General features: G+C 41.8%; 1 protein-coding gene across 3 annotated transcripts in view; it reads left to right on the forward strand.

Moving 5' to 3' along the window:
* The window catches only part of slc8a4b (solute carrier family 8 member 4b), a 130,100-nt gene that overhangs the window by 70,467 nt on the left and 38,405 nt on the right, over positions 1-21,228 (forward strand). For all 3 annotated transcript variants that reach the window (XM_080891153.1, XM_080891155.1, XM_080891154.1), the window contains 3 exons: positions 2,593-2,689; positions 2,932-3,123; positions 7,573-7,765. In XM_080891153.1, the coding sequence (XP_080747279.1) occupies positions 2,593-2,689; positions 2,932-3,123; positions 7,573-7,765 (482 nt within the window). The remainder of the gene's footprint in view (positions 1-2,592; positions 2,690-2,931; positions 3,124-7,572; positions 7,766-21,228) is intronic.

Below are 21,228 nucleotides of genomic sequence, written 5' to 3' on the forward strand. Positions count from 1 at the left end.
GGCACGGCCTTAGTCAGCCGTCTGCTGAAGGATGCTTTGCAAACATGTTGTCAGAGCAGTCGAGAGACAAAAGAAATATTATTCGTGTCATTTAGGTATTCTCAGAGAGCTCCCTCGTATCGATGGCTGGGTCAATGAAAGTTAAAAGCGACTTACTTTGCACTCATACATTGCTATCTAAAGGCTTTAAAGCACAGGAAAAGGTGCAAAAACATCTACACAGTGCTTTTTCCTTTAAAAGATTTAGCAATGTTAGCACAAGGCAGGCCGTTCCCATCTTTGAAAAAGTTGCCAAATCTTCTATGCTAATGCCAAACAGTTTATTCTGCTTTTGACTCTTGTTTTGACCCTGGTACCCCGGTGCTGATAATCAGGTGCCTGACTAGCAGCACATGTGAGCATGGACCTTGTTAAAGCGGTCACTTGGTGTCTGATCCAAGCATGCCATGTTTGGCTGATGTGGATAGACCCCGTGCCCTATCCAGGTAACCTCCAGCTGGTGTTCTGCAAAACTAAGCTGCAACATTATTTGGAGTAATCCCTAGTACCATTTACAGGCAACCAGGAAATTGAAGGTCTAAATTGAAGGTCAAGTTCCATGAAAGAGGTGATGGCAGAGACAGGCTACCAAGTGGGCATCTGCAGATATGAACTGAAGGCACTCGTCCAGGGTTTGCAGGACCCAGCATGAGGAGGATGTACAAGGTCCGATAAACGACAATCCGATAAACGACAACAATCAAGAGTGAGTAGCAGAATAAGCTGGTTGATGTTGGCAGAGAATATTTGGCACAACCCGCATACTCAACTCTGCTGCTCAACCTACAAATGCATTTTCCTTACAAATGTAGCATCGGGGAAAACATTGTTACAACAAATAAATAATCAGCCAAATCATGTTTACTTACTTTATGTGCTAAGTTTATATACAGTTTATGATTGAACATTTGAAGCAAGTTCTAATCAAAATATCAACTTTTAAGCAGATATGGTGGAAAAACTGTGTTAGCAAACTGTGGCTGTTTTCACATCCAGCATGCACAGTGCGATATTAGCATCTCTTAGCAGCTCTGCTTGTAGCTACAATATGTACATGGTGCTAGTGTGATAGCAAGCTTTTATTAGCTGAGGGTGTTGAGGGTGAACTTGAAATAATTATCATTGTTTGAAGTCTTGAGTCACAGTTTGGTTCGATTAAGTTGGCAAAACATCAAAGTTTAGCATTTCACAAAAGACAAACTGTGTTTTCTGCGAGTCAGGTGATGAATCACAGTGGACTTATTACTATTAGCAACACTGTGAATGTTTGAACAGTCATTTCAGCTGTTAAATTAAGATAAATATAATATAAGTTAAAATGCGTCCCTTATATACAGATACTAGGGGTCTTATTGAGGGCACGTCTGTAGTGTTAAGTCATTAATTTGAACCCATACAGCTCCAAAACAGTCATTCTCATCCAAGCAGCATGATTGACTGATAAGCTACCCCAATCTATCTTCAATCAATTTGTCACATGCAAAGTTTACACCTGCAGTGAAAAAACTGTCAAATGTACAATACAATGGGCAAGAGGGGAAAAAAGACACCTCTACTCATTCTGGGCTCCTTGTGGGAGGTCAGCAAGCTCCTCTGCACAGAGAGCACATACATATCCACATCACAACACCCTAAACCACATGACAAGCAACTGGGTTGGGTAAGGGTGTGAGAGGCTACCTATGGTAGCCGCATTAAATTATGGTGGTTTTCCTTTAGTGCGAACAACTACATGTATATTTTACAGTTGATCTAACAGTCCTTCACTGGTCTCTCAAGCTCCCGTTGGAGAGCTGTGAGCTTGTCCGAGATGTCATCAATTTTGCGCTCAAAGAGTATAGAGCATCTTACATTAGAGGAAACTCAGCTCTTATATAAACACGGGCTGTGACGATATAACTTCTCACACATCAGTCTAAAATGGGAAAAATCAGCTATCCACATATCTTAAAATCTCTTGAGTATTACCCAGCTTCAATTTAATCCCGAAAATATCATCCAACCATTGGATGCATTTAAAAATATATCACTTATACACATTTCATGAGGCACTAAAAATAGAGCAGAGGCTAGGGATTGACTTCAGTAGCACTAGCAGCACCGAGTGACTGACACAGCTTTGCCTTCAAACAGAAAAAAATGGCTTTGAAGCCATTTGAACTAAATGCATTTTAGATATTTGGGTTCTAATGTTGTCTAAATAAGAAGGAGGGGGTTAATTAACACAAAGCAGTTGAAAGGACAGAGAGAAAGGACAGGATACGCGGAAGGTTTTCTTATGTTATCTTCAAAGTCTTTAATATCGGCCTGTTTCTGACCAGAGGGCTTGGTTTAATGAAGCTGTTTTTCTTCTTCTCTCTTACCCTCTGTCCTCATCTCCCCAAATGCCTCTTCTTTGCTGTCCTCCTCTCTATCGCTCTCTCTCCCTCTGTTTGGCACTCCCCCTCTCCCTTTGTGTTTATCTGCCCTTTTCATATCTGCTCACTTGTGTTTCATCTTGACGACTCTTTTTGCTCTCTCCCCATCACTCCTCTGTGTTCCCATCTCCTGCAGGTGGATTATCGCACAGAGGACGGTACGGCCAACGCAGGTTCAGATTATGAGTTTGCAGAGGGAACGCTGCTGTTCAAGCCGGGAGAAACCCTCAAAGGTAAAAAACAACACTGACTACAATAATTTCTGACATATTTTCAATAAACATGTCATTGAAACTGATGCTCAAATAGCAGAGGTCATCTGCAGCTCCTGAGGCAGATTTCTTTTTTCCTTTTTTTTTTTTTTTTGCTAGTGGTTTCACGGGGGAAAAATGTAATTAAATTAAACATTTTAGCAAATTATTATAATTACTTTGCACCTGAGAGCAAGATGCTAAAACAACAATTCTTTTCTCAGAGATCACAGTGGGCGTCATTGACGATGACATCTTCGAGGAAGATGAGTATTTCTACGTTCACCTCAGTAACCCTCGTGTCGTTGGCTATCCGGAGATTGGCACTGCACCTCTGGATGCCAGCGCTACCCCGAAAGCCGTGCTGGGTGACAACCACACTGCCACAGTGACCATCTATGACGATGATCACGCAGGTAAAAGGAAGCTTCACCTTAACTGTGTTCACAGGTGTCACGTGGTGTCGTGATATTCAGACTTTTAACACCTTAAAGTATTCAGTCTAAGATTCCTATGGGGAAAACCTGCCGCTGAATAATATTGTGGAGGGCCACAAGTGTCAAAATGAATTAAATAAATAATTCATTGTGTCATTAATTAATTAAAATAGAAAATAATTGAATGATTACATATATAAACAATAAAATATCAAGGAATTCAATTTAAAACATTTACAAAATTATTTATTTCCAATTTTAATTAATTAATGACACATTTAATTAATTATGTAACGATCTATTTATTCAATTCATTGTGGCACTTGTGGCCTTCCATATTTTTAGGCCACGTCACACACTGGTTTGTGAAATTCTTTTTTAAAGCCTCAATTTTAGCATCCTGTTATTAGTAAACAACAAGTGACCATGTTTGGAGGAGACCCTGAATACTAGCTCAGGTTAGTTAGGTTAGTTGGCCAGACTATGCTAATACTTTGAACCATACAAGTGGGATACCGAAACTTCACTTGATAAAACCTGACAAGTTGACTTTGGGACAGGCTGTGAGTGCAATTAGCACCAACAAGGTGCAAAGTCCCATTCACTGAATCAAGTTATCAGCAGTGGAGCCTAGCACACAATCATGTATCCAATAGAGCAGCGGTCCCCAGCCAGGGCCACGGACCGTTACCAGTGAGTCATTTGGTACCAGGCTGTGAGAGTTGAGGCTCAGGTGTGAAATTTATGGTTTTTACCACAGTTTTTGTCTTGGTTGTATCATTTTATTTTGTTGTATTTATCCACGACACTTTGAAGGTCGGAAAATATTGTCTGACATTAAACGTGGCAAAAAAAAGTTGGGGACCGCTGTGTTAGAGGACCCAACTGTAGAGGAGATTAACCCCTGAAACTGCTGCCTGATATACAGGGTGGGCCATTTATATGGATACACCGTAATAAAATGGGAATGGTTGGTGATATTAAAGTCCTGTTTGTGGCACATTAGTATATGTGAGGGGGCAAACTCCTCAAGATGGGTGGTGACCATGGTGGCCATTTAGAAGTCGGCCATCTTGGATACAACTTTTGTTTTTTCAATAGGAAGAGGGCCATGTGGCACATCAAACTTATTGGTAATGTCTCAAGAAAAACAATGGTGTGCTTGGTTTCAACGTAACTTTATTCTGTCATGAGTTATTTACAAGTTTCTGACCACTTACAGGGTTCTAGAGTGCGACCAATTTGGTCGCAAATGCGACCAAATTTTTCAGTGGTGCGACTAAAAAAAAATATTTGGTTGCACCTGTGCGACCAACTGTTCGGGTGGCAAAAAAAAAAAAATCTGCAACCTTCCCTGTGGTCAACAACAGACACACATTTTGCCCCTATCGTGGACTAAACCAATCAGAGATAGTCAGGGGCGGGACCTCTCTGATTGGCCGTGGTCCAGTTGAAAGTGCAGGTGGAAGTGGAAGGTGAGTAGCTTGAATAAAGCGATATCAATTCATTAAATCCTGAATCGACTTTTAAATATAATTGTGTTTTGCCAGAAACGCCAGATTCTCAGATTAAAGCTCACAAAACCATTTCAACAACAACCAAACAGCAAACGAGAGCAGGTACACGGATTCCACACAAAGACGTAAACACAGAACGGACTGACGCATCAGAATCAGCTTTGTCTTTCTCGGCCCGTAGACGGACACGCTGTCGGAGCTTAGCGATTCTGATGCGTGCGGTCCGCGCTGTGTTTACGTCTTTTTGCGCTGATTCTGAGCTGCAGGTTTTGTCTCTCTCCAGCCAAAATCCCCCGAGCCAGCAGCAAAAGAAGCAGCAAACTGCGCTTCACATTTGATCGATGTCGTCATGAATTTTGCTGTTTTGCTTCCACGACTATTAAAATCACACTTCATGCACAGCTAGCTCTCTCTCTCTCTCTCTGTACTTCAAGAACAGTTTCCCGTCTCCAATCTCTGTTTTCTGTATTATTCATTCGCTTATTACCCACCAGTCTACCGTTGTTTACAGCGCTGTCGGCTGCTGTCTTTTTCTTTTCTTTTTCTTTTTTTCACTTAAATGACCTCGGACAAGAAAGCCTATTTTTTTCTGTTGTTCAATACTGAAGAAATTTAAACTTTATATGCAGAACATTGTAGAATATTTTTAAGGGTATCTGCTATAAAAAGCCAGACCAGGAAAATCTCCTTCATGTCTTTCTGTTTTATTCTCAGTTACTTTCACTCAAAGGCATCTGCTGTGATGTTCACAATTCTGATGAAGTCAGTACTGATAAATGATCAGAATTATAATATTTCTGACTGTCTGAGGCTAAATTGAATTGAATCAGGACTTTGAAAACCGGAATCGAATGGATTATAGAAATCAGTGATGATACCCAGCCCTAGTGAGCAGTCTAGGCACGACAGAAGTGGATGTAGCTGTAATAGGAAAAGAACTATTGCTAACTTTTCTGTTAAGTTAAGGCCTGATCCTTCTGAAATTCATAGCCAGTGCTCTGACACGGTGTCATCAATCTTTGAATGCTGAAAAAGCACAGTGTATCCAGAAAAACACATTATATTATATAAATTATTAGAAAATTTGTGTGCGCCTAACTTTTGTGCCGGTACGCCCATGGCAAAAAGTTAGTCTAGAGCCCTGACTTATAAAATGTGTTCAATGTGCTGCCCATTGTGTTGGATTGTCAATGCAACCCTCTTCTCCCACTCTTCACACACTGATAGCAACACTGCAGGAGAAATGCCAGCACAGGCATCCAGTATCCGTAGTTTCAGGTGCTGCACATCTCGTATCTTCACACCATAGACAATTGCCTTCAGATGACCCCAAAGATAAAAGTCTAAGGGGGTCAGATCGGGAGACCTTGGGGGCCATTCAACTGGCCCACGACGACCAATCCACTTTCCAGGAAACTGTTCATCTAGGAATGCTCGGACCAGTGGCCTTGAGGTTTCCATTGATGAGAATGGACCCACTATCGTTGTACCCAATATACCACACCAAACCATCACTTTTGTTGGTCCAACAGTCTTGGAGGGATCCATCCAATGTGGGTTAGTGTCAGACCAATAGCGGTGGTTTTGTTTGTTAACTTCACCATTCACATAAAAGTTTGCCTCATCACTGAACAAAATCTTCTGCGTGAACTGAGGGTCCTGTTTCAATTTTTGTTTTGCCCATTCTGCAAATTCTGTGCGCCGATCTGGGTCATCCTCGTTGAGATGCTGCAGTAGCTGGAGTTTGTAAGGGTGCCATTTGTGAGTAGCTAATATCTGCCGAAGGGATGTTCGACTAATGCCGCTCTCCAGTGACATGCGGCGAGTGCTACGTTGTGGGCTCTTGCTGAATGAAGCTAGGACAGCCACTGATGTTTCTTCATTAGTGACAGTTTTCTTGCGTCCACATTTTGGCAAATCCAACACTGAACCAGTTTCACGAAACTTAGCAAGCAGTTTGCTAACTGTAGCGTGGGAGATGGGTGGTCTCGTAGGGTGTCTTGCATTGAAATCTGCTGCAATGACCCGGTTACTGCGTTCACCAGATATCAACACAATTTCGATCCGCTCCTCACGTGTTAACCTCTTCGACATGTCAATGGCTGTGAACAAAGAGAAACTTGTAAATAACTCATGAAAGAATAAAGTTACATTGAAACCAAGCACACCATTGTTTTTCTTGTGACATTACCAATAAGTTTGATGTGTCACATGGTCCTCTTCCTATTGAAAAAACAAAAGTTGTATCCAAGATGGCCGACTTCTAAATGGCCACCATGGTCACCACCCATCTTGAGGAGTTTGCCCCCTCACATATACTAATGTGCCACAAACAGGACTTTAATATCACCAACCATTCCCATGTTATTACGGTGTATCCATAGAAATGGCCCACCCTGTATATCTAAAAATTTTGTAAACTGAAATTTCAATTCTCACTATTTCTTGGTATTTGATTCTACAATATTCAAATAGACATATTTGTTTTGCGAAGCGCCTACCTGGTGCTAACACTGCAAAGTAGAAAAGCTTTTTGCACACTGTAAACCTGTGCTTTACTGCTATCAGGAGTCCACATGAATCTGTTGGTGTGCCATAGGTCGTCGCCTCTGGGTGTCCATAAAACAGCATCATTAGAAGGTGACAAAGAGCTCGTCCTTCCAGTGTTGCGACATTTTTCTGCAATTTGAAAACATCCAGGGAGTTAAAAATGCAGGTGGATGAGTGGAGAGTGGGTGTTTACCCATTGTGTTTCATCTAGAGAGAGTGGGAAGTGATCTGTTATCCTCTTACTGTACAGTATATACCGTACACCTCTGAGAGCAAGCTAGTGCGTGAGTGTGTAGGTGTTTGTCAAGCTTTTTAGTGTTTCTCCCCTGTGAAATAAATTCTTTCTTTCATTAATTCTTAGGCATCTTTACATTTGAAAGTGCCACTCAGAGGGTGAGTGAAAGTGTTGGCGTGATGGAGGTGAAGGTGCTCAGGACGTCGGGGGCTCGAGGCCTGGTCGCCATTCCCTATCGAACCTTGGATGGAACCGCTAAGGGAGGGGAGGACTACGAAATGGCTGCAGGCAAGCTGGAGTTTCAGAATGATGAGACCATGTGAGTACCTCGCTGTTGTCTGCATGACATTTCATCCACCTTTGAACACCGTCCTGGTGTATTTTTTACATTTTGCGGTTGGTGTGACATCATATGGAGACTGGGACATTTTTGGATCAACATTGACGCCCTCACATTTCCTCTGTTTTCCTTCCTGTGATTGATTTCTATTCAGAAATTGCTGTGTAGGTTAATCAAGTATTCTGCTGTATAAATGGCTCTATTAGGTAGATAACAGTGTAATAATGTCACATTTCCAGGCAGGCTTCTCTGCATTAAATGCTTGCAAACACATGGGTGCACACATACACATTCATAAAATTGCTCTTGCGTCCTTGGGCGCATGCATTTTTAATATGCTGAAGTTAGCGGTGTTAAATTGACCAATACATAAAATGGTTGGGAATGCAGTTTCTCCAACGCCACTCGGGGCCCATAAAGCAAGCCCTCTGCGTACGTGTGTGTGTAAGAGTGTGTGTGGTTTCACATATCTATATGTATGAGGACCAATTAGACTTTTAGATGTAAGCGTGAGGACATCTGTGCATAATTTAAGAATATTTTATTAGATTGACAAGGTTACAGTGAATAAGGACTGAGCCAGGTGGTGTTATGACATTGGTGTGTTTTCAAAAGCTTTGTGTGTGTGTGTGTGTGTGTGTGTGTGTGTGTGTGTGTGTGTGTGTGTGTGTGTGTGTGTGTGTGAGGTTTAAGTTTAAACCTAGATTTAGGTTTTTGACCCTTTGGGGAATATTTGCCTTCAAAGTTCTGCTTGAGAAGAACAATTATGGCTTTGGAGTTAAGATTAAAACTAAATGTTGGATAAGGTGAAGGGCCGGTGTTCTATTTAGTGGTTTGCGATTGCAAAAGATTAGAATTTACAAATGAGCACAAACGTCTGACACCAGCAAACCTCTAAGCAGAGCGTCTTTAAAGCACAGGTCATAGCGTGTTCTTGTGCGTGTGGGACGGAGCGATGTGCTGATGGTGCAGTCACTGCTGCAAGGTCAGGGAGAGATGAAAGGGAGTGCGAGAGAAGCTAAAGCAAACGACAAGAGTTAAATGTAATCAAACAATGCAAACTGTAAAGCCGAGGCAGTCTTCTGAGAGCTGCTGTTATGTGAGCACAGGAGGTTAAATAGAAAGCTGGTATCAGTGGGTCTGAGACTGCAGCAGATCAGATTAGCTGAAAGTGAAACTATTGGTGGTGTGTTTGCTAAAGAGGATTAAAAAGATCACTTAGTAGAGTGTGTTTCAACCCTGAGAGATTGCAACTTTGTGGGTCAAGCATAAGCAGCAATGAGCGTCTTCCTCTGCTGGATATAGATTAGTAGTGAAGGGCATGTTTTTATGAAGCATCGGAGAATAACTCAGTGTATATATGGGAGTCATGGAGTCATAGTTAATGTATTTAATATTCTTAAAGGAACTGCTACAGAACGTGCATATAAACGACTGCTGCAAAAACAAAAAGCTATTGATTCTGATTCTGCTGATCTACATCAACCAACAGTGTATGTTAGTTAGTTTAGAATGCTAAAGCCAAAGTCACACAAGCATAGAGACCAGTCAGTCATGCACTGGTAACCACCACTCGCTATGGAAAAGTGTTGTCCCAGATCAGTTGGTGAGTGGTTGCAGGAGGTTGTTTGCAAGGTGAAAATGTTGGCAAAAAACAAAAACGCTACATCCAGATGAACCGAATCAACTTTTGGGGATTTCCTTAGCTTTTGCTACAGCTCTGTGGTTAGTTAGCAAGTGTCTGCTAGCAACCAAAGCACTTGCAAAAGAAGCTGAGATGCCTTCTGTGACTGAGACTGTGAGCTGAGCAGGAATGGAGGCAGTGTATAGTTTGCATCAAATACAAAAGCAAAAGTAAAGACGCTGAGAGGCCTTGAAGCTGTTGCTTCAGACGAGCAGGGTGACTGCTGGGGAAAGGAGGGGGTGGATCGATAATCCAATGTTTCCATGTAAAGGAGCGTGAGCCAGCTGAGCGAGGGATATGCTGGTGAGAAAGCCCCTGTGGTAAATTGATCTATCCATCCTGGCGTCTCCCGCCTCGCTCCTTCTATTCTTCACCTCTGCATTTACTCCCCGGCCCTAACCTTTCATCTCCTCGCTCTTTTCGCCGGTCAGCGCTTATAACTAATTTTTCCTTTGCTCTTTCTCCATGTGATATTGTTTTTTATACTTAAATAAGTCTATCCATCCACTTCTGATTCACGAGAAACCCAATCAGTTCTCGACTTTGGGTTTAAGGCGGCTCGATCTGCCCTCGTTATCAGTAACTGGCTCTTTCTCTTTACAGTTTTACCCCTTTTGTTCTCGTCTCACTCCCTCTCTCTCTTACTTCACTGATTCAGTCCGTGCTCACTTATTGTTCATCTTCTCTCGCTGCTGCCCCTCTCTGCGTGCTTTCTCTTTTCATCATTGTGCTTTTGAACTACTTGTCAAAAATCCTCCTGCACACTAATGTGAACCTGCTTTAATCTGCTGCACTCGTTTCTCCTTCTCCCTCTGCTTTCTGCCTTTGCCTCATCACATTTCTGTAGTTCATCATGTTTTCTCCATACTAATCTCTCACATATTTTCCTGGCATATTTTTAGATGAGTTTTCTCATGCCCTCCTCCTGCTTCTCCACCTTTTCCTCATACCTCACCTCCCATCACTCTCCTTTCTCACTTATCCCTCGCTTCTGCGCACCTTTGACTTCTCTTCATTTGCATCTTCCTTTCACCTTTTGCTTGTTTACATTGTCAGACTTTTCCTTCACTTCTCTCTTCCTCTCGCTCTACCTGGCACCTTTATTTCCCTCCACCTTCTCTTCTTAATTACATCCTTCTCCCCATCTTCTCCAGCCAACACCGTAAGAACAGGGACTTGCTGCCAAAGCAATTCAGCTGGATCACAACCCAGACATAACTCAGTGTCCACACGCCTCCCTCCACTTCCTTGAGTTCTCCTCCAATATGTGTAATTGTTTTGTTTACCCTCTTTCGTCTATATCCTGCATTTAAGCAACCCCACATTAATCTGTCATGCACGCTGTCTGCCAGAATGAGCTTTGCTTAAAGCTCAGGAAAACGGTAAAGCGGTGATAGGAGGAGAACGGACTGAGACGGGGGAAACATGACGAAGGGCGAGTCAGGTGCAGCTGAAAAAAATCTTGTGGGAAATCTAAAAGTTGCTGGAGCTTAACTGACAGGAGGAGAGGAAAAGCGAAGTGAAGAGAAGGAAGAGGCGCTTCCACTCGATTTCATTATAGAAGATAATGTAATGCTACGCTGAGCCCACAAAGGAAAAGTCCTTTTTTCTTTTGCCTCCCTACATCACAGATACTCCAAGAGGTCGTGCTGAAGGTGTCCGCTCTCAGAAGCCCAAGATGGAGCCTCCCTTTATTAAGCAAAACCATTTTTACACATTAATGTCAGTCGTGAGGAGAACTACTCAACCTGCACATCCTCTTAAAAGGAAGACGAAGAAGCAGCTTTCAGATTTCTGAAAATAAACCCAGATGATGTCATCATTCAAACAGAAATCCAGCTTTAAAAACCGGGTGTGTGCCGCTTGAAGGAGCCTGTCACGTATGAGGGCTCCCGCAGAAGCGAAGTGAAACTAAAACTTTAATGCAGCAAACACCTAAAGCCGTTACACTGCAAAGTACGTGACAGGAGAAAAATGACGAATGTGGCCACATACACGCGTAACACAAAAGCGACCGTGTTAGCCAGTTCTTGTACCCATACGGCATCACTTTCTGTGATGGAATACATCAGTGTTATGAGATACAGATGCACGTATCAATATTTAGATGTCTCAGTTGCATCAAGGCGTCGACTTAACAGCATAAGCAAGTCTGTGGGTGAGTCAAGTCGGATCTGAATACGGTGCTGTGCAGTTCACTCAGTCTCACAAGACACACTGTTGAAGAGAGGCAGAGATTAATAATAAATAATGATTAAATCCAGAGTGATATGTAAACACAAATGGGAGGATCCAGTATATGTAAAAGTATATGTTACCCACCATAGCACTGTGCATCTACATTTCTTTACTGTCTGGACTCCCATTATATGCTGCAGCAGCAGCAATGAATTAATTCTCTCTCTGTTCAGCTAATTAATGAATGAATGTTTTTTTTAATTACCCTTTTGTTTCTCCCCATCGGACTTCACGAGCTTTGCTCAGTTTTCTGTCTGCAGGTCTTTATCTGCCACCTCTGCCTTTGGTAGGCCTTTGTTAATCAGAGGGCGTGTGAGTACTATATACAGAAGCAGGAAAGAGAGGGATACGCTCAGTAGGGTCTGTTTATTCTTAGCCTCCCTATGACCTGCAGCTCAGTGCAGATTCACAGCCAAGCTGCAGAAAAATGTGTGTGCGTGCGTCTGTGGCTGTGTTTGCGTGTGGTCCACTCCCCTGGCTGCTCATTATAAATTTGAAACAGGTGTCGCCACCGAACTGTGCCAACGCCTGTTCAATTACTGCCTTGCACTGTGTGTGTGCATGTGTGCATATAGTGTGCACTCACTTTACATACCAAAGCATCCTTACCATTTCTGGGACTTTTTTAAAGTATGTGAGCATATGAATGATGAGGTATTTAACTTCGACTGAGTTCTGAAAAATGCTCTGCAGCATATGTGTTATGGGGTTGTTTGTTTTTTTTGGGGGGGGGGGGGGGGGTGTCATTGTTTTGTTTTGTTTTTTGTCTGGTTTTGTATGGTAGCTGGGATAGGCTCCCAAGATCCCCCTCCCTGCTTTACCCTGATAAGGATAGGTGGAAGAGGATGGATGGATGTTGGTTTTGTGTGTGTGAACTCCATACTTACTCCAGCACCTGTTCAGCTTTTTGCTCCCTCGAATGGCTTAGAATAAAAAAACTGGTGGATTTATCAGCCAAGCTTCTCGATTACAGCCAAAGGGGCTCTGACTGTGATCAAAAGATTGCCACTGTTGGCAGATTTTATATGAACTATTTATATTATGCTACCGTGCGTGGGCTAATATTAGCTCATAAGAATGGAATATGTCTTTGTACAAGTAGTTTTAGAACCAAATATAACACCGTACTGAAACACTGAGGTAAAGCTACATCTTAGCTTCCTGCATGGCTCATTTATTCGATATGGTTTATGTAAGGGGGGGGTTTCATTTTGCATAATGAGAGGAAAAGCCGTAATAACAAGGACCATCTGTGGTGTTTAGTGAATGTAAAGCGGGCAATGCTGGCTGGTGTTTTCTGAACTGTGTTAGTGAATTCAGTGAAGAGCAGAATATTACCAGTGACTAAACTGTGAGGTCATCCAGGATCATCGACTGTATTTACATTATGTGTGGGTGGATGGTGCTGCACTTGTATCCATTCGCATTAACATGCCATTGTGCAGGGTGAACGATTAAAGTTATGCAACCTATGCAGACATGCTTGTGTTGAGACCTCCAAAAATCAGGCAGCGTGTATTTTGGAGATATGCGCTGGAGATATATGGAGATTACGCTCGACGCAGGTAGAAAAATGAGCCTGAACATGACCGGGAACGTCAGCAGAATTTGAACACTTTGTTTCACTTCACCTCTTTGAATGTTCCAACTTGGCTCTTTTCTGCAGCTCGTTCAAAGAACAACAACAGATGGTTGCAAGAGTAGCTCACAGGAGTGTTTTTAACACTGCCCCCTGGTGACAGTAAACAGGTATAGCAACAATGATCCGCAAAGCTGTGCATAGCTTTGTGTTGGTCCTACGGAAAAGCTACGCACTTGGACAACACGTGTTCACGACTACCGTCCTCACAAAGCTGTCAGAGTTACACAGCTGTAACTGTCGTTCATGCTTCGAGATTTAGAGGTCAAACTTACCGTTTATGGGCCGGATAATTTCACATCTCAATTACTAATGGGTCGACTGTATGCGGAGCCAAATCTTCAGCTCTGCTGGGAATCCATGCAGGAAGGGGTGGGACTTTATTTTGATGGTAACAATCACATGCAAAGACAGACTGGGATCATACCATTATGTGAAAGACGGAATGGGGGAGATGTTCCAGAGACAGCAAGTGTAGTGGTACAGGCCAGGTACACAGCGAGAATGTAAAAGTGTTGTAACGTTTAACCCCACATGTTAACAGTGCTCACTTTCACATGCTGTAGTTGGCTATGCTTATGTTCACTGGTTAAACTCTGTGAATGGAGTTAAAAGTACAACCCGAGACACATCTGGGGGAATCTAAAGCATTTCTGATACAACTGGACAGTAAGTGTTTGAGGAGTTTAGATCATTTAGACTCACACGACAATCCCCTGAGTGATACAGTATTTATCATTTTGCTTCAAAATTATATCACAGATATCCACTCAAACACTACCCAGAATGCACCACTTCATCTGCTCTAATCCCAGCATCCTGCCATTGTGCGTTATGTTTTAATGAGCCTGAACAAAATTTCTTAGTGTTTTTGACGAAGCTGTCAGAAGAGCTGTGATCATACATTAGCTGCTGGTGAAGGAGAAGCAAGCTAGCAAGTTTAAAACAACACATCCTCCCTTTGGCGAGATGTTTCTCGGAATTAGAGAGAGAGAAAAGAAGGAAATACAAGGAGAGCGAGAATGTGAGTCTGTGTGTGTTTATGTGTTTGTGTGTTTGCGTGGGTGTTTGAGCATGTTGCGGTGCTTGTAAAGTGTTTGATATTTGCAACCTGTTTCTCCGTCTGTCACCAATGTAGGGTGACTAACCCGAAGCTGTTCCCAAAATAAAACATCCTTTGAACTCCAAATCCACCGCGTGTGCATGTGTGCATATGTGTGTGTGTGTGTGCATATAAATACAGACGCAGAGTCAGTGTTTCAGCTTGATTGTTGCTCCAGGTGCTTGTGTTTGTGTGTCAGCAGCTAGCTTCATTTCCACACAATCATCTATGTTGCTCATCTAGCTGGTGTCAGATCATCAAACTCACACACAAACACACAAGCGCAATCACAGCGCTTTCAGGTTTTTACAAACAATGCACATCTCTTCACAGCGTGTCGATCCTGCCAGTCAGCACACTTCTTAAACTTTTTTCTTTAAATCATCATTTGTGATTAAACTTGGCACATGCTGTTTATCAGACGTGATGGAGCTGACACCAGGATAAAAAAGTCTGAGCACATATTTGGTAATAATATTCAATCACGCAGCAGAAAAACACAAACACGATGCTCCAAACATGTTTCTGTCATTCATTGTTTGGATGTTTGCCTGCTGCTTTGTGTGAATGTCACACGTTGACGCTGTCGAGCAGTGTATCTGTGTCTCACACACACACACACTGGCTTTTTTCCTGGTTAGTTAAGATGGATAGTGCTTCCTGCCGGGCATATTTATGCAGCAGAGCTCTTATTAGAAAAATACACCCTAAAACCATGGAGCACATTTCAAAACAGCTTCTGGGTGCTATCTTGAAATTGTAATGATGTGTTTTATTTTGATTTCAAAAGTTAATTGGACAAACGTGACTGATCACACAGTGTTTGCCTACTAACACTGCATTAGTTGTGCACTTGTACATCATTAACAAATCAGACACACATTTTTCTATGTTAGGCCGCTACTCTTGTAGTCCCATGCTTGTTTCTCTTATTTTCACAGACGTTTTCCTTTTATACAGAATATACCATCTCTGTTTTAAGAGTGACCCTATGTTGTGTTAGACCTAGAATAATATACATGTGTAGTTTAATGAATAAATAAATTAAATCATCTTCTATTTTATTTTTAGTAGGTATATAGATTGTTTTGTGTACATTTTTCAGGCCTTGTTTTTCAAGTGAACAAGCAAAATCTTTGGACACACACTCACCGACCACTTTTGTTTAGGTAGGGCCGTTCAATTATCCATTAATGCATGCATCTATTCACCCAGACACAAGGTAGAAACTCGGTGCATTAAGGCAAAACGACCTGCTCGAGTTCACACTAAGAATCAGAGTATGTAAGGTGATTTAGGTGATTTTGAATGGTTCGTGTTAGTTACTATACTACTAAACCTGTGTGAAGGATAAAGTTTTATCAACCCAAATCCACGACCCTTAAGACAAGGATAAACAAACTTTAATGTTTCTTGGTCCAAAAAATCCAAGTGATCATAAGGATGCTGAGGAAACTCAGGTCAAGCAGAGCAAGGAGAACACGCAGCAAACAGTGGATTTCTCAACAAAAGAGAGACTCTATCACCATATTCAAAAGATGATCAGGGAGCAGTAACATCTGGGGAACAAATCATTGATGATGTAACAAGAGAAGCAAAACTAAAGACAAAGCACCAAATTAAAAGACTAGGAAGCAGCTAGACGCATAAGACCGACAGTGGAACACAAGGTAAGTTAGATTTAAGCTAAACACACGAGGAAGGAAAAGCAAACCAAAAATTAAACCAGGATACAACAACTCAAAACTCTGGGTTAAAGCCTCAGTCTCTGTATTTAGAAATCTGCTGGGATTTTCCCACACGACCATCTCGAACGGTAGGAGAAATAGAAGATGTCCAGTGAGCAGTAGTTCTCTGGGTGAAAAATTTAAGCTCTTTTCATCAATATTAGAGAGAAAACCTCAGCAATCAGATGATCCCCCGTGTGCAACACTTGGCAAAAGTGGGAAGGAAGAACTCCTTTTTAACAGGAAGACAGGCAGGTGATATCTGAACATGTAGGGAGTGAAAAGAAGGGGTATCAGAGGAAGTCCCACAGCAGTCTGGGCTTATAGCAGCATAACTACAGGATGGCTCAGGGCTGAAGGCTCTGCCTCTCCTCTTACTTTTGGAAAAGGAACTGCTAGTGAGCCTGGAGTCTGAGAGCTCCTGCTCTGATGATAAGGTGCTATGAATACTCCATGATGGCAGATTTAATTGAAAGTTTTATGGTGTGTATATAGAGGTGGATTAGGACAGCATTTACATTTATTCCAATTGTCTCTTGAGGCTGCATTATGGTGCAGAAAAGTATGTTGTTTGCAGCCAAATGGAGAATTTCCTCATTAACACAGACTCACTGGTTCAGTTTAAACTTAGAAAGTGAGGTGCTATACAGGAAGACTCTGTAGCTTTTTATAACAATAGACATCAGGGCGATACATATTTTTTGTGCTTTTCATGACAATTTTTATTTATTCTGTCAGCTGGATTCTAATCCTGTCTATTCTATAAGGCCCGCATCCTTTTAGGTTCAAATGACAGCCTGCAAATGAACAGATAAACACTTTAAACTCCCCCTCCCCCCTTTGTTCTGCTGAAAAACGTCAGGATGCCTCCATAACCGCGAGAGTTTTTCCTCTTTCTTGTCTTCTCCCCGTTTGTTGCCTTAGCAACTTTTGATCCCCTCCCATTGTAAGCACAATAAAGCGGAGACGACGGAAAAATGAAGAACAGAAAGATAAAGAATAAAAGGGAGAAATTATAGGAGTGGGAAAAGGAGCCTTGTTGTCTGTTTTCTCTTTTTTTGATTTGTAGTTTTCTTCTAAGGATTTGTTTTTCTGCTGTCTGCACCGGAAGTTCCAAAACTACCGACTGTCTGATCACGTTCTCCATAATTTCTCGCGTCCCCCCCCCCATTGCCCACTCTTCTCGAAGATTTATTGCGAGATATGGAAACATCTACCGCATCTATTGTGTGTGTGTGTGTGTGTGAGATAGAAAGAGAGAGGGACACACGTCCATTGTTTGTTCTTTAATTAGTAAAGCAAAACATTCATTGGCCAAGTGGATTATGAAGATTAAAAAGCAAATCACATTTGGGCGCAGTCATGGTCTGCCTGACAGAGAGAAAGACAGAGCAGTCAGAGATAGACTAAATGACAGAGTCGGAGAGCAAAAATAAAGACAGAGAGGAGCGGAAGAGGGAGGATAGAGAGGATGCGAGCTTTTATCCTCCCTTTTCCTCTCCTCTCTCACCTCTTCTTGTTTCTCCTCCTTCTCCGTGCCTTTTGACTCTTTTCTCCCTCTTCTATCCCCCTACTTTTCTTCATCTCCTTTAATGCCAGAGCAGTCAGAGTAAGTAGCTTAAGTCAACATCTTTTACAACGGTAGAAGCCTTCTGTTCGCCTCATTGTGCGTGTGCATCCGTTTCTCTTCGTGCGTGCGGGCCCGAGCGTCTTACGTTTCAGCTGTGTATCAAAATTGATGTGGCAGCCACCATCTGTTGTTTGCCTATTGACATTTTTCTCCCTACTACAGTTATTCAACTTGCAGTGCCGCACACACATAACCAAAGAGCACCCCGGGCTTTCTCTAAACACAAATTTTACCCATTTGTAATCCCTGCCTCTGGCTCCTCTTGCCCTCCCTTCCTCTGCCTCTTCCTCTTGCGGTGCTGCTGTTTAAGCAGCAAAACAGAAATTCTGTTGATTTGTGGGGTGTGAGACGAAGCCAGTGACCTGACCACCGAAGTTGGAGAGATTTCACATCATATCAGAAACATGATGTTGTGTTGCTAGAATCCAAATCAGCCTTCAGTTAGAACAGCTTTGAAATGCTGAGCCTGCTGCTTCCGTCTTTTTCTGGATGTGTGCTTCTCCGTCGCTGTCGTTGTGTCTTCCTCCTTTCCTTAAATCTCTCTTTCTGTTCTGCCATCTAGAATCCCCGTCACTCCCTGTTTCTGCTGCCACTCGCGCTCTGTGTGTCTCTGTCTTTGTACTGCATCGCCCTACATGCTCCCCTGTGGTTGTTTTTTTAGCCCTGCAGTTCCAGCAATTTTCATTGCCAAGTATGCACACACTCACACACAAACACACTCTACAGTCTGAGTTATGTACCCACATACACACAGAGTACAAGCACACGCACACGCTGACTCTTGCCAATGAATCCCTGTCATCAAACCCCTGTGGACTGTGCACACCCTGTAATCATGGCTCTGAGACCTACCAAGAGTTCTTGCAGAGGGCTGCTGGTCCCTGCCCTTTTGTATCCACCGTACCCCCCTGTAGTCTCTGCTCCACAACCGCACAGCCCCCCCCCCCCACCCAGTTCCACCGGTCTCCACCCTGCCATGCTGAAACCACACTAAAGGACTCATACAGTTCGGTTTATTAAAAGGCCAAGGTAGAGTTACATGGGTTGGGTCAGCTGGAGTGCCACTTTTCCAGTTCTTTATTTTGACTGTGGGTTTCCTTAGAGCTTTTAGACTCTTTCTCAGCAGGCTGACTAAAATCATTGCTTCATGTTGCAGTTTTGGTGTTTGCTTCATGGACTTTGGTGTTCAAAAGAAGGAAATATGAGCTTATGATTTACACCACTTCTCTCACTTTTTCATAAACTCAGGAAACCACCACTGCATTCTCACCCCGCGTTTCTCTAAGGGCCATCAGAGAGCAACTTCTTATGTACCAAAGTCCAACTTTAAGTCTATTTTTAACCTACTCCTCGCTTCATTTAAACACTTTCTTGGTAAGTTTGCCATTTAGCTATTGTTAAGCCATATTATAATACTATTATAGCATGATGTTCATTTGATAAGTCATTGTCCCATTTAGAGTAAAATAGAAAATAAAGCAGGGTGTGCCTTAGGGTGGACTAGTTTGAAGTTGAGAAGCTGCTACCATATGAGAGTGCAGTGTCCTCAGTTGGATCTAAAACACCAACATGTAACTGCCAAGACGCTCAACCAAAGCACTCTTTTCTATGCCATCTTATATATCTATCTATATATATTTATATCTATATAAATATATTTTTAAATACTCATCTATTTCTGTCATCTGCTACTGTTCTGTCATTTAGATGTAACATTTTTACTGGTAAATCTACCAGCAATGATAAATAATGATAATTTTCTGTCATTTAATAGTTTGATCTATAAAGTGTAAAAGTATAAAAAAATAAAACATCCCATCATAGCTTCGCAAAACCCAGAGGAACTTGTTCTGTTGAGAAAAGTAACAATAGCAAAGTTTATCTCCCTTTTTTCTGTTTTCACTTCAGTCATCTTGCAGTTATACTGCAGCCATTGCCTCATACTAACTAACTGTTTGCCCTCTGATTTGTTGGAGGGGATTGTTAAATTCTGCCAGAGCGGTGACCTTTAGCTCCGATGGCAGTAACAAACTAATGAAATCAAGTGAAATCGTAACAGCAGCCTCAGACTGCAAGGCTTCTGTTTCTGCAGCTTGGCTGGAATTACCAAACTAGAAAACCAGGCAGATTTTAATGTAAATAGGAGACATATTCTGATTGCAGCTGTGTTAGCAATCAGGTGCAATCAGTTGATAAGTGTTTAAATAAAACAATAAACTGGGTCAGTTGCAGGTGGGACATTTTTCCATGGAAGGAGATGTTTGTAGGTGATGATAATAACAGTATTCAGTTTTTTATTTATTTATGATGATTTAAAAGATTAATTTTGACTCTGAAAAATCACATTATGTGAATCCAATAATCCAATAAAAGCCATCACTTTTATATCTAGTAGTTTAAAATCATTTGTAGTTGGTTAGCTAACATAGCTAACAGCTAACATGCTAGCCATCGAGCAGTCGATAGTAGTCACAATAACTCTCTTAGATTCTTTCTATTTTAATTTTTTCATCAGAATTTTACATAATTTGATCAATATGATTTTATTGCTAGATTACTTTCTTTGTCAGTTAGCATGTTAGCTGTCTTACTACTAAACTCATACAAAACCCGTATTTTGCTAATTTCAATGTTATTATTGGCTCATTTGTGCATTTAACTAATTTTGAAAGAATCTTTACACTTTTTAACACTTGTATATATTTTTTTAAAAAGAGTGTCGGATTCTGTTGCAGATTGGTTGTTTTTTTATTCAAAGACAAAGAAGCTATCTAGGCTAACACGTTTGCAGTCTGTTTGCTAACTAGCTTGCTAGCTTGGTTGGTAATTGTGTAGTTTCATCAAAACAATAGACTGCAGTCCCCTTTATCTATTCAGGCAGAACATTTACAGAGTAGAGTTTATAAGTACATAGAACAATAAAAGTTCATAAGAACAATAGCTTTACTGTTGTTCACTGATCTTTGAGTCATTGGTAAGCAATAAAAATTAGTTTCTGTTCAGATTTTACCAGCTGTTTTTTGCTTTGAAGTTTATCAGTTTCACACTCACAAAGGATATCAATTCATATCCTCTTGCATCAATCTAGTGGGAACCCACCGGTGAAACTTGCAACCTGTTTTGGGTCTCAGTCCAGTGCTTGAGAAACCTCACTCTGACATGATGAATGTACGCTATTGTAGAAGAGTGATGAGCCAGTTCCTGACTGCATTACCTCAGGGTAATCTAGTATGATACACACTCATACACACACACACACACACACACACTGATGTCAGAGTCATTAAAATCACTGATAGCTTGTGGAGATGATGTGACTCACATAAGCACTCACTCTCCTTTCCAGTTCTTTTTCTTCTCTCCATCTGACTCTATTTACCACATTATCTGTTTCATCCTGCTGCCCTCCCCCCTCCCCATTT

Source organism: Rhamphochromis sp. 'chilingali' (genome assembly GCF_963969265.1).
Source record: "Rhamphochromis sp. 'chilingali' genome assembly, chromosome: 1".
NCBI lineage: Eukaryota > Metazoa > Chordata > Actinopteri > Cichliformes > Cichlidae > Rhamphochromis > Rhamphochromis sp. 'chilingali'.